We start from the raw sequence: 14,798 nt of genomic DNA, 5'->3' as shown, positions 1-14,798 counted from the left end.
AAATGACAAATTTGTCATAAAAAAAAGTAGGTTTCTATTGCAACAGCTCGTATAGGACGTGGCACAAACTCTTCGATCAGGGCCTACAACTAATTTCTTTAACAAGGAAGGGGTTAATACACAAACTCCAAAGTCCAATTACAATTTTTTTTTTTTTTTACAGTTTGTAGATGTAAAAAGCAAATGCACTGTTAGAAAAGTGCAGTTTCATCTTTCGTTGAATGCACAATAAAATAGAATATTGAAACATTAAAAAAACACAAAAAAAAAAAACATGCAGAAAAGTTTCCATGAAATCTTGGCAATTTTCTGCAAATTGCACCACCTTTCAATTTTTTTTCATTTTTTTTTTCTGTTTTTGATTGAAAGTTCAACACATCAGCTTCCGGAAGCTGATCAAGAAGTGCAAATATTTAACTTTCCTATATATGTTTTTTTTTTTTGTTTTTTTGTTTTTAATCAAAATGAGCAGCTTTTTTTTTTTATTTATTTAGATTTTTTTGTAAATTTTTTTTTTCTTGTGGTTGCAAATCTTCATGATCCATTCCATGGCCAGCTGGGAAAACGAAAAGGAAAAAAAACCAGCAAGTTCCGATGCTTTTGGGAGAGTTAAAACCCTGCTTGTGGCTCTGGAAGTGTTAGGTTGCAAAACACAACGCAGGGAGAGTCCCAGCGAGTCCCGGATCAGCTATCGGCACAAGTCAGTCTCCCGCTTGTGCTTCCGTTTCTTGCTGTGGTAGTGCTGGTGTTGTGCTTTGCCAGCCTGCGGATGCCTGCTCGGGGCAGACGAGCCTTGACTCGTGTTGGGCTGACTCTGAAAGTTTTTGCTGGCAGAGGAGGAACGGAATAATCGGGGGGTACCGTACTGCAGGGAAGAACAGAAACACACATTGACGGCGATATTGATGTAGAAGACATTTATGACCTCGGCACACAATTCACTGGTAAACGTGCGTACAGATACGGTTATGTGGGTTGCCTACTATACCTATATTAAAAATTAAGCAAACATTTACAAATTTCAAAATGCATGAAACAACCTCTCCATATGCTGGCGTCAAACTACAAAGTAAAATTACAAAAACAGGGCTGACATAGAAAGTGGGATTTTTTTTTGTTTATTTTTTATTAACACATTTCAACATTCTGTCCCACAAATGTCTGTGTGCCATCGATGAGAAGGTGTTATACATATATGTCAGTCCCTTATCTAGAGTTGTACCCGGTGGCCGCAGTTGAGATTTTTGTGCCCTTGAAGGAAGCGTTGTAATCACTTCAAAGCACTTATATCACATTACTTCTATTTTAACGTAACTTTTACCAAAAGCCAGGGTTGACATTTTTAGCGTGTGGCATATGGAGACTTCACTTCTGATTGCTGTAAATTGTCTTTAACGAAAGGGTATGTATGTAGTGTCTCCTTTCGAATATCTTGCTCTACCTCGTGAATATTTGTAGCTCAATTTTCACCTTCTTTAATAAATGCTATCCTTATTTTTTTTAGGATAACTATTTTACAGCCGTTTTACCAACCAGCACTCATAGAATAAAGATACTTCACACATATGGCTGTTGCGTGGTAGATGGGCACATGCAGACCACTCACCTACAGAGACTAGCACTATTTGGCTAAATAGACTGATAGTGCCAATCTATGGCACGCAATGAGGGTCATTTGTTTTCACTGAACACTAATCATGCGATTACTTCACTGAAAAGAGGGGCCAGGCAGGTGGGGGGACAGCAGGTCCTAAGCTACAGTATGTAGGTGACAAAACTTACAAGCCGGCCATCCCAGTCTTCAATAGTCAAAAAAAAATAAAAAAAAGATCTTATGCATGGATCCCTGCACAATGCTTTCTTTTTATTAGAACAAAGAAGCTTTGTGCCTAGGGAAGCCTGCGGTTAAAAACCAGCCCTGGTGAGATGGTTTTGTTTCCAGAAGAGCAAAGTCTCCTTACCTGGGCTTTGTTGCCACTGTTTGAAGAACTGATGCTCTGGCCGACTTGCAGTTTGCCGCCGGGCTGCGACGAGTTGACGCAGGGCTCCTGAGAACATGTTCGGCTATCGCTGGTTTGCCTGAAGCTCGGCTGCTTCGGGGTCTTGACCGGAGTTCCGTCTGAGTCCTGAATGCACAGACGTTTAATGACTTTCTTCTACGGGGAGACACGTTTCATGCAAGATAAGCGGTCACCGCTGGCTGCACAGCGGCAGGCACACAATACACATACAAAAACCCACCGCGACATGCCTTTTAATTATCTTACAAATATAAACTCAGTTATTCAAAACCTGAGGAGTCTGACGATAAATTAAAAGGCATTGCGGATTCCAGCTGATCTTAAGGTGCAAACAATATAAAACTTATGATTCATTGTAATTATGGTAATTGAAGTGGTAGTAGAGAAAGTGATGCCAATGTAATCAAAAAGGCTCTATAGCATTTCTTAATAGCTGGATGAAAGTGGACTCACCGCGTCACTGGAGCTGGAAAGGGTGGAGGAGCAGGAGGAGAGCGGACCAGATGAATTGGAGTGTTTGCTGAGGGTTTCGGAGCTCTTATTTTTGGCTTGCCCTACAGAAGCTCTCTGTTCGGACACATTATTGTTACACTTGTCCAAATGGTGGTGAACATCCACGATAAACGTCACTTCGTTTCCTGGCAGGAGAGAATAAGCAAATCAAACTCCATAAATCCACCAAGACCAAGCTTTACTAGGACAGAAATCAATCTTTGAGTGCTACTGTCTCCCTTTCCAGGCTCCCTGTGAGAATCACGCTTTAGAGAATGCTAATATAGGAATCTTAACAGAAGCTTTGGATGTGTTTAGAGGTTTGAATAGTTCTTTACAAGCAGGTGTTGGTCTTACACCTCCTAGTGGACAAGGAGGTATGGTGGGGTCCAGCAATAAAGAGGACTTCTAAAAACAAGACTTAGAACAAAAACTGTACCGCTTACAACCCTGGGAAATAAGGTGTCGCTGAGCATATGGGGCACTTCGAAGAGCATGGTGAAGCCTAGGGTTTCTAGCGCCCCCTAGGCATGCATTTGCTTGCCATCAAATAAGAAAACTGCATATGTCGGCTTTGCTTTCTAAGATAAGTGGCATCAAACCCAGGAGTAGACTTGGCAACGTATATCGGCTTCCATAACCAGGGAAGCCAACAAGTGTTTTTCACAAACGTTTAGTGTGTAAGAGGATTCTTACCGTTATATGCTGGCTCAGAGCGATTGTGTTGTCCCCACTGTTTGGATATCCAGTCTCTGTAAGCGACCACTTCCTGAGTCACTCGAATAATCCGTCCCAAGATGCTGTAAGAAACAAAATGAAGCATTCATTACCTTCACCATCTGAACAGACAGACAACAGTTACAAGATGGAAGCAGCTGTTTACAACTAAGAGTAAGAAACGGAAAATTAAGAAATCACAGCCGCGAGCATCGTACTGCGAAGACCCAATGAGTTACTGTTTCAAAATAAGCCCAATACTAAAAATAACTCACTAAATTCACCTTTTTTAGTTTCATAATCTTTCTATATAGAATGTCAGCTCTCTTTAGGATACTGCATTGTCGGAGTTCGGAAAATTCTATTTTTCTATAATTCTATATTTTACCAGCAAAAGTAAATATGGGGCACAGTACTGCCCGGTATTACTATACTGATCACACAAAATGCAATTCTGCAAACCCTTAGAAAGCATTAGTTATGCACACTGAGCATGGAGTTACCGGCACCCAGACAAGCAGTTACTGTAATATGGACACGGGAAATGCTACGTTCGCAGACAGCTTACCATAGGACTGGCAATAACTTATTACCATTTACACCGAACACACATATCAAATAAAAGAGCAAGTGGATTTTGTGCAATGTGCAGAACATAGGGACCCGTTAAAGCCATGTGCTCAAGTGCCACGGCAGTGGCAATCGTAATGTACTGGACGGCTATCGGGCCGTTAATATGTTAAAGGCTTCTTATCACAGTGAAAAGCGTTTGCTTACCTTTCGGACTCGTTGTTGGGATAGTACTTGGCAATGGGTGAAACAGCATGGCTTAAAACAACATAAGCGTAGTCAAAGGCCTGCTTCACTTGCATGGCTCCATACGAGCTCCGGCCCACATCATTGCCTTAAAGACAAAACGGAAAAGCCACTTAGTTCCAGACTCTATGCATAATACGATTAAACCTTTGCATGATTGACACCTGCATCAGAACTAGAAACAGCCACGGTGGACGGGGAAACAATATTAAGACAGGTTTATTAACTGAAAAGGGAGCTTGCAGGAGAATTGTCACCATCACTATACATTATGAAGGGCCACGGCTGGTAAGTGTATCCTGCAAGACGGGCTAAGCTGGTCCTGTATAATGCATTAGAACTACGAGTGAGGAGACTTGTAATTTAACTATGCATTATCCAGGGCCAAGCAAGATTTTCCTAGAAACTAAGCTCACCTGGTTGATGTAATGCGGATGGTGAGAAGAAAAAGAAAAAAAACTCACTAGTGAGGATATCCTTGTCATATGAATTATTTTGGTTTCAAAGCAAAACAAATCATGTGGTTTTGCAATAAAAAAAGCCAAATAAATAGATCAACAAATAACAGAAAATGAATAACTTTCTTCACGCAACATACCAGGCTGCAGAGGATCTTCGATGTACAGCATGGACGGCCTGTAACCATCCAACATGCTCTTCTGAACTTCATCCTTGGCTACGTAAGATCCCCCGTCTTTTATTCGTATGCCAGTTTTCAGATAGTTAAAATGCCTTCCGTACAACTCAAAGAACTCTATGAGCAAGACTCCGTAGTTGGCATCAGGACTACAGGCATCCTCTCGTGGGTGCAACTGCAGAACAGCAAGACAAACGGGTTATTGCCATAAAAGCGATGGTTTGTGCCCGTCTCTCACCAAAGCAACCAGCCCACCCTAAATTATTTGAAATAGCCGCAAGGAAAGCTCGTCTCACCTGTAGGAAGCTGACAGCCATTAAAAAGAGACTGTAAGAACCTATTCCACCAGTAAACACTTCATTGAGATCTCTCTGTAACAAGAACTGCTTTAAAACCAGTACCAAGTAAGGAAGGACCGGATATTTCTGCAACGAAGGCAAGAAAAAAACGCTTTAGTAGGAGTATTCTACAAGCGCAGAGTCGGATAAGGCAAAGCCCCCCTTACTATTTTACCACTTCACAATAGGAATAGACAGCCTCCACGAACAAGAAGCCAAACGGATCGCTTTAGTTCCATGATACAAACAATGGCAGCGACATCTCTCAAAATGATTCATGATGATAAACACATAAAAATGTGAATAAATAAAACACCATAAGCCACGGACTATACTGCGTGATAAAGAAACTGGATTTGAGAATACCAACCTTGATAAAATCCCTGATGAGCTGAGCTGCTTTAACTCCATTCTGCACATTAAAACTGATGTCTACTTTAACTTCAGTGAAAGAATCAGTCAGCTTAATGATCGGCACCTAAAAGCAAAAGGCATTTTTATGTTACGTTTTTTGGGGTTAATCCTATCGAATCTCATTAATTTCCCCACATTAAGACATGCTGGTGCAGGAAGAGAAAAGGACCCTGGTCTATATAAGGAAACTTCGCTAAAGGAAAAGGCACGCATATTACATAGTAGTAGATAGCTGCACACAATAGTGCTGAGAGCTCAGCCTCCGGGACGTATGTATGTACCTTGAGCCCTCTGGTGACTGCTGTGTAAGCCATTGATATAATATACCAGCTCTCTTTTCTGTTCAGCATTGCAAGAGAGCATGTGACATATGTGCCAGAGAAGCTCTCACTGGTGGCACCTGTAGGCTGTTTGTGCCCCAAGGGCAGGGAGAACATCTGCATGCCCGTACATGAAACAATAGGACTTATTTGGATGAACAGCTGTTAATAACTGAATCCACTGCGAGAACCTTTATGCTCAGTACTTAATCTCTGCAATGGCATTAATGTGGATTCCGGGCTTTGCTTTGTAAGTTCTTACGAAAGTTTGGAAACCAGAATTTGAATTTTATGAAAAACAGTGTGGTTCCCAACACTGCACATTTCTAATAGCAACTGATCAAGAGCAAGATTTTACTAAATAAATCTAAATATCCAGAAGCGCTCAATAAAGACACAATTAAACTCACGGTGGCTTTGTCAAGAACTTTAACTGTGTTCTCATCCGCTACTTTGTGCTTCCGAAGTGCTTCTTCCAGAGTCCAAAGGGGTAAATTTTCCCACTTCCCAAAAACCACAAGGTCGATATCACTACACAAAAAAAAAAAAGGGAAATCCATAACATGGAGAATAAAACTGCTTTGATAATAGAACTATTTTCGTTTTTACTTACAAGGTAAAGGAGCATAGAGCAAGTAGGAAAACGAGGGACTGGACTGACAGCTCTGAACAAAGTTCATACGAATAAATAAAGTGTGTGTTTGTGTATACACACACACACACACAAACTATGTATACATACACACACACACACACACACTCTTGCTTATTGATGCATTGCACCCTTAATTAAAACCAGTCTGATTTGAGCAGTATGCTAACCTCCACATTTAATTTGGCCCAACATGCCTCATGATGAAGAGGTTGGTTCTTCACCCGAGTGTCACTCACTGATACAAGCAGTGACTCAGCTGGGGGGGGCACAATGTACAAAAGTACAGTAATACAGAGGAGATCCATTAAATCCTTACCTAGTAGGAAGATAAAGTCCTGTTTTGAAGCTTCCAAATATTTGCACCTACAAATAAAATCAAGAAAGCTGTTAGAGTAATCCAAGGGCACTCGTACCTATTTTCATGCCGTTTTGCGGATAAAGTTTTGAGCACCGGAAAGTTTATTTGTTGCTTGTAAAATTACTTTGTCAATATACAGAAGCCAATTCACCCCAGCTCACCCTTTAAGCTCAGGGGTTACCTTTTTGGAAAGCCAAAATACAAAGTCTTCCAGAGACAGACAAGCAATTTGGGTTGTTGCATTAAAGGCCAAATAAAATGGAAGTCATCTGACCTTTACTTTACATATTAGAGCTTCTACCCTGAAATAAATGCTCCCGGCTTCCTATAAAGATCTGATATGACCCCTTAGAAATAATTCCCACAAACAGAGAGATACCCAACTTGAAGCAGACACACCATGGATGATGTATGAAAGTTATGACGTTACGGCAAGCGATACACACGTTATCCGGGGACGCGCCCAGACGATACCTACATCTGCATTAGGCCACAGCTCCTTGATGACACTTTCGATTCGATTCACAACCTCCATCCGCATCTTCTCTTCTTCCGGCCGAGGGGACATGTACTTGTAAAAATCGATGATCTCTTCATGGAGGCTAAAAAGACAGAACACACAAAGTAATCTTTGAGGTGGGAGGATCACGCAGTTTCATTAAGATATTCAGATACGCACTTTTTGGGGTACGAGGCGTACACACCTCACGTGGACTGCCACGATGTTCAGCTAATGCATTATGACCGCGATAATAAGCCGACATACCTATGTGATCACCTTTACACTACTACTCCGCGCTCAATGCTATTTACATAGAACAAGCGTGTTTATGATACAGATCAGATAACATACGATCTGGATCATGGTTGACTATGCATTTCCTACCGTACCCTCTTGCCACAAGCGGGCTCTACAAAGGGTAAAAATAGCCCAATAAAATTGCGGTGACATAACGGAGCCGACAGCTGTTCCACGCAGAGGAATTCCCAAGCGTGCAGCAGACTATTTTTAAAACTGATCCTTCAGCAAGACGGCTGACCTGGTCCAAAGAATTTCAGCAGGTGGATAGGTGGGAGAGCGCATTTTCTCTCATGCATACACACACGCTTATAGATATCCACATGTATAAATGAAATCTGATTGCAAGCCGTGCCGGGGAGAATCCTCTCTACTCCGTCCAGACGCCACGGGGGATCCTGCTCGTCCTAACGTGCGGAACGTACACTAGCGAGTCACCCAAATACCGACGGCGTGAGTCACGCGTGCCGTTTGAAGAATCACAGCAGTTTCCTTTTTGCAGGAATCGAAAGCTATTTTTTTCCACGCCTGTGGACTTTGAGAGGGCAGCACTAGAGAGATTTACAAATATTTACAAGACCCGCCTCAAAAAGCAGTCTGGATTTGTAGGACATGAGAAGCTACAAGCAGGAAGAGTATATAAATAGGCAACCACCAAATATATAACTGTAGTAAGGTTTCCATAGGTACAAAAGACAGCCTTCTTCCACCGGCCAAGCTCTGCTGTAGGGGGATTTATTATAATAGACCTTAATGGGGGCACTTGACACCTACCTCTTATGTGGAGGGAAGATTTAAGTTGAGACAACTTGGTGACAAGGTATCCTTTCTGCTACTTTTGCCCCAGTAAGTTGACTATTTTCAAAAATTTTCATTCATGCACTATTCCCTGCCTTTTAAAAAAATACCCATAAATTAATATATTTGGCTTTTGGATTGAGCTTCTTTCCACCGTTTGAGAACTACTGACACATCACATTAAGTTACGTGATGAAACTTCTCTCCCAGTTGGTAGACCTCCAAGCTCTCAATAAGTTACATATCCACTGATCCGCGGCCCACCATCGAGCAGACTGAAGTTGTGCCTACCTAGGGATCAGGAGACGCAACAGAAAGAAATACACCTTTGAGGTTTAAGATATCAACACATACTACCGGCACACGTTTTACAAGCCAATTTAGGAATGTAAGAATAGAGACGTCATGAATAAAATCAGAACACGTGCGTCTTCGAATGGCATGCACCTTCTTGCTGAACTTTGTTTTGGCAGGAGCCCAAGGGGTGGTGTGAAGACATGGAAGGAAAGCAGCATCCGCGTCTATAAATCCAACCCCATGCCAGACAGCTAGATTCATTCATGGTGATCTAGCCTGAAAGAAGACCGAACTGGAACTTTAATCGAACAGTTTTCCCAAAGCAAAGAAATGGGGGGGGGGGGGCAGAAGCCAATACCTAGCAACATCCATGACGTAGACACGGTAAGTGGTCACGGTATGGAGTTTTACCTCAAAGCTGCTTTTGGAGGCAAGTCACTGACCACACATTTATTAAAAGCTAATCTAAGGGAGAAGCCTACAGCTCAAAGACCGCGTCTTGGCCCAACGTCAGCATATTAGCCTTCGTCCCAAGACATGATTGAAGAATGTGACTGCACCTTATTCTTTTTCATGCCATTGTTCTTGCAGATTTGTTTCTTTGCCATCTCAACTACGTCACCAGTAATCACAACTTCTCAAAATGATTGTTCTCCGGAAGCCCAGAGGACCTGTAGGTTCGAGGCTGAGAGCAAATTCCAGAAGATATTTATGTACGAAACAATCCTTCACATATGGCCTAGACTATCGAGAAGAGTCACCCAGATTATACCGCTCTGCTATTTAGCATGTTAGAGGCTTTTTGGAACAATCAAGTTACCAAATATTTAAACAAACGGCTAAACTCTTCCTAAAGCAAACACTTATGATCAAACAGTACCCTAGTACAATGACATTGTGTTTAAAGGGACATGAGCACCCATAAAGCAACGCATGTCAAAGTACTCTGTAGATACCTTTAGGAGACCCCTCTGCGGTCCCATCTTTTGCACCACTGAATTAACGCCAAAAATAAAAATTAACTGGGAAGAACTCTACTGGCGGACAGCAGATGCGTTAAACCGAACACAGCCTAGTATTTGGGGGCACAAAGATATGGAGGGGGTCTGCAGCAGCCATCCAAGATTTACAAGGAGGACATATGAACATTTAAGGGGGACACAGCTATATGCATTGCATAGGACTGCTTCAGGGTCCCTTTAATCATAATACAGGGATGCTCCGGACATTAAAAAATACTGTATGTGTTACGGCCTCATCTGGATCAATAGGGATGGGGGGCAGGCATGAAACATACAAGCCAGTTATCCATCTGTCTATTGTAACCTTGTCTGTTCAGTTGACACTACAGAATGCCGTGTGCCCAAACATGTGCACACGCTACAATAAGCCGCATCACACTGCATTCAACTTCAGTGAGGACTGCAATCCAACAGCCATAGACGCAGAACAAAAAATTAAATAAATAAAAAGGAGTCTTAAACTAAAGAAATTAAATATACTCCATGGTGTAAACGATGTCTCTCTCTCTCCAACGGTAGAGGTCACAAGCGCAGAAGTCTCATTCAGAGGCTGAAGCCCGTCAAGGCTTTAATCCATCAGGATAAACTGCTAGGAAACTTTTTTTTTCTCTTGCTTATAAAATAGATGCTTTGTAGGCAGCGAAATAACAGAATTGCCAGTCTATGGAGCAAATACCTTTCCATATAAAGAGCTTTTAATCACCACGCTGCGGTTACGTGTGGATTTCTAGGCTTCACTCAAGTTGACGTTTGGCTGGATAAAGTAAAAATCTTTGCCACTATGTTGTTGCAGAGGTTGAAAAGTACCGTATTTGCTCGATTATAAGACGAGGTTTTTTCCAGAGCAAATGCTCTGAAAAATACCCCTCGTCTTATAATCGGGGTCGTCTTCTAATCAGACCCCAAAAAAATGCTGGCGCCATGCTGCTTACCGGTCGCGAGCAGCGTCTCTTCTGTTAGAAGCAGGGCAGGAAGCTTGCAGCGTCCTCACAGAACTCTATCTCCCCCCTCCCTCCTCTGAGGGCGGGGCCAGAGAAGTTGCTACAGCCGGTCCCCTGCAGAAGTCTGCGAGTGGGAGATCTGCAGTTCAGGTGAGGGGGTGGGGGAGGGTTTTTGAGTATGTGTGAAGTGTGTGTGATTAAGGGAATGAATGAGTATTTAAATGTTTGTGAATGAGTGTGAGTGTGTGTGTGATAGCATGGATGTGTAAGGGGGTGGGGGTTGTAGCATGGCATATGGAGGCTGTAATCCCACTGCTATCATCCCCAGGTTCCAGCATGTACTGGCTGCCTTGGCTTGATAGGAGTGTGATTGCTGTTAGCAGTTTGATATATATATATATATATATATATCAAACTGCTAACCGCAATCACACTCCTATCAAGCCAAGGCAGCCAGTACATGCTGGGTTAAAAGGCATATCATGGGGCTGAGTGGCATATAGGGGGTTAAAATGCATTTCTGGACCTCCAGAAATGCATTTTAACCCCCTATATGCCACTCAGCCCTATGATATGCCTATATACCTCCAGAAATGCTTTATACCCCCCTATATGCCACTCAGCCCCATGATATGCCTTTTAACCCCCTATATGCCAGAGTGGCATACAGGGGTATAAGGCATATCATGGGGCAGAGTGGCAAATAGGGGGGTATAAAGCATTTCTGGGGGCAGAGTGGCATAACTGGGGGGGGCAGGTTGGCAAATAAAAGGAAATTTAAAAAATATATTTTTCTCAATCATAGCTTTTATTAAACATGAAAATAATTTACATTAATATTTACTGGTAAAACTTTTTCCCTATAGGGTAGTCTTATATTCAGGCTTTTTGTTTTTTTCCTAAATTAATATTTTGATTTTGGGGGGTCGTCTTATAATCGGGGTCGTCTTATAATCGAGCAAATACGGTACTGTCGTGTAATTACTTAAAGGGAAAGCAATGTCTGAGAATCTTATATACAAGTGGGACAGCGTGCAAATTTAAAAAGGACCTCGCAGCTATCATAAGCATTAATCTGTATATAGTGACGGAGCTCCCCTTTAATATACAGACTTCTGATGAGAAATTGGTTAAAGTCCATGCGGTACAGTCCCGGCGGATGTAGACATCTTACAGCTGAATTAACAAATATTTGCCAAGTAATAAGAACGGCGAGTGACAGACGGCGGCCCCTGGCGTTCCTGATGCAGATGCAGAGTATGATGGAGTGCAATTCAGTCTATCGTAAGCACTGATGCCAGCGAGCAACACATACGTGCCACGCGACGCACTAGTTAAAGGGGAATTCCCACTTATGGAAGCAGAAAAACTTCCATTGGGTATTCCAAATTTGGTTTGGATCTAGGAGCCAGCTTTTTTTTTTACCCCATCCATGCCCACAAACGCTAACATGTTGACATTCTACGCTCACATACACACATGCTAACACCATACACTAATAAACACTCATGCTACTGCCATACACATTAGCACCATACTCATACACAAGCATGGACCGGCTCTACTCTCCACTCTCCAGCTCGTGGAAATCAGCTATGCCGTTGACCATCTTCTGCCATTGTGAATCCGGCACCCTTTGCTTCCAAGCCGGGGGGGGGGGGTCTGTGAGGCGAGAGCAATGAGGCATCCAGCAGGGTCACAACGCGACAGATTGATGGCGGCAGCGCTGCAGAAATCCAGGCGCCATTAGGTGGCCCGGGCGGACTAGAAGCAGGCGTGTTTTGCTACAATATGTGGCTTGCTTAAAGGCATTTGGCGCCGTTTATGGCCAATTTCTTTCATGACAAGGGTCAACATTTAAAATGATCACCATTGAGTGCCGCTTTCCAACCTACAAGAGGCCAACAGGTCAAAGGAGAGGATCCTGGGCAGGCGAGAAACCTATTAGAAAGTAACTATTTTATGTGTGACTTTTTGCCACACAGTTACACTATTTCTTATAACTGCAGGGCGATAGCAAAAAGAAACCAGTAAGATGGAATTAGAGTCTCAACTCTTATTCGCAATAAACAGATTGGTCAATTTGTTTAAAGCATCTCAAGCCTCGTCATTCAAAGCCTACTTTATAGATTTCTACACAAAGTCAGCGTCCTGCGGTTCCAAAAACTACGAGACCGAAGCACAAACGCCTCTTAATTTGCTCCCTAAAGCCCAAGGTGTCCAATATACCACAACAAGCAACTTCACCATAGGCTCTGTTCTACTAAGACAACAATTGTGCTTTCTGACATGCCAACGGGGAGGAATAACCATGCAGATCCAGGGGAAAAGAAAGTAAAGACGGATAGCTTCCATGATATACGCACGCATACAATTTAATAGCTGAAAGAATAAGGATAGGCTTGGAGCCCAGTGATACAGCCTGTCAGCAGCCTTCATGCGCAAGTTACTCACGAGCACATGAGGAAGTTCGTAACAGTTATTTCTCCCAGTTTTATGGTATTTCATAGTGTATAAAAAAAGTAATCATTTTAATACCCGTTACCATATGTATAAGCTATATAAAATATTCATTTCTCATCTAGAGCGGCCCACTACCTTCAGGGGACGCTCCACCTGACTTTCTTGTGACTCCAAGCAGCTACACGTATGTCTACGACGAAAGCCAACGTTCTGCCGCCTGTGATAAGAGACTGTGCGCTAGCCGACAATATGTTACAACAGAATACACACGGGCAACGTGCTGCCGCTTCCAGACCCCCGGCGCATCCGCTTACTATATCACATCAACGTTCACAGCAGCCATAGTAACAGTACGACGGGCCATACGCTCTCACTTCTCCCCGACATGAATAACGTGCCTAAGATGAAAACCATCTGTGTAAATAATGCGTGGGGGGGCACATTTGCAGTTGTACATCTCTCTCCAGAGACAGGAAGTTCAACAGGCAGGACTAAACTGTGCAAATAGAAAATGCTTCCCCCACCATAAACATCATAGACTTTTATATATCTTAAGCAGGGTCTATATATATACACACACACATATATATTTATATATATTTATGGGGTACAAGAGGTATGAATACATCTGGGGGGAAAAAAAAAAGGTACCTGCCCTATGGTTCTTACTGTGTAACCGTTACCGCCCCGTTATACTGTAAAGTGCTAAGTAAATCTGTCAGCGCTTTACACATATTCTTGAAAAGCTGGCTTTCCAAGCACTTAAAGACCAACTCTCTACATTAACATATAATATATATATTCTCTACAGTAACCTATACGTAGGTTGTCTCTGAACGTAACATTTTGCGTTGTTGCCATGATGAATCTGATCTGACGTGGACAGAAGGTCTGGTCACAGCTGTTTGATGAAGCGAAAGTTACTTTATTGGGAGAAAAACGGCTCCAATGAGTTCCTCGAAACCATAGCTTGTGCACCTGTCCTACCTGAAAAGCAACTGACACATGGAAGACACCGTAGGCGTTCGATAAGGATTGCCTCACGCGGACAAGAACACAAAATGGTTAATATTGCTTAAGCCCACCAAGCGTGACCTGGACGAGGTCGGCTCGCGACGCTACTCACCCAACGACCTCGTCGCTGTAGTTCCTGGTCTTCCACGGGGTCCCACTGTACAAGCCCCCGGCTACATTGTTGCCAGCTGGACCTTGCAGGAGACTGTAATTGAGTCCAAACGTGCTGGCCTTGTCCCGCTTCCTCTTATTCCGGTTGATGTGATCGTGTCCCTTCCGCCACCTCCCTGGGCTTTGGCTCAGCAACTGGTTATTGTTGTTGTTGGTGGTCTCCAAGGGTAGGAAGTCCCCTTGTTGTGCCAGCGACTGAGCGGCGTTGATGGAGGAGGCCTGAGCTGACGCACCGTCCCGGTACATGGTGGCCTCACACCCCAAAGAGCTATTGGAAGATCCGCTGTGTGCGGGGGAGGCCGGGCTGTTTTGGTTGCCTTGTGCGGTCTGCCAGATCTGCATCCACAGGCTGTTAGAGGGGCCGAGCTGCTCTGGCTGAAACCAGGCGATCCTTGGATCCATCAAACGGAGCCTGGGCTCCCTGTGCTAACCCCCCCTCCCCCGGGGCTGCCCACCGTGCAGCTAATACTCACTGGTTTTACTATACTAATTGCCCCCAACCCTAACCCAGTGGCAGTTACCCCA

General features: G+C 43.2%; 1 protein-coding gene across 2 annotated transcripts; it reads right to left on the bottom strand.

The window, feature by feature from the left end:
• Positions 1-530: 530 nt before the first annotated feature.
• Positions 531-14,767, bottom strand: TENT4B (terminal nucleotidyltransferase 4B). 2 transcript variants are annotated; one of them, XM_053449565.1, is made up of 12 exons: positions 14,215-14,767; positions 7,247-7,370; positions 6,727-6,773; positions 6,166-6,286; positions 5,392-5,499; positions 4,980-5,108; positions 4,645-4,858; positions 4,008-4,134; positions 3,210-3,313; positions 2,475-2,659; positions 1,962-2,156; positions 531-865 (listed from the first exon to the last, which is right to left on the bottom strand). In XM_053449565.1, the coding sequence occupies exons 1-12, from the start codon at positions 14,673-14,675 to the stop codon at positions 689-691; spliced, it is 1,992 nt and encodes a 663-aa protein (XP_053305540.1). In that variant the 5' UTR covers positions 14,676-14,767; the 3' UTR covers positions 531-688. The 2 variants fall into 2 exon arrangements, with proteins under 2 accessions (XP_053305540.1, XP_053305541.1); XM_053449566.1 differs by having other exon boundaries at positions 1,962-2,126; positions 14,215-14,584.
• Between the last annotated feature and the right edge of the window lie 31 nt (positions 14,768-14,798).

The sequence above is a fragment of the Spea bombifrons genome, chromosome 10 (assembly GCF_027358695.1).
Source record: "Spea bombifrons isolate aSpeBom1 chromosome 10, aSpeBom1.2.pri, whole genome shotgun sequence".
Lineage (NCBI taxonomy): Eukaryota > Metazoa > Chordata > Amphibia > Anura > Pelobatidae > Spea > Spea bombifrons.
The sequence above is the reverse complement of the archived record's forward strand: the minus strand, read 5'-3'. Positions and strand labels throughout refer to the sequence as shown.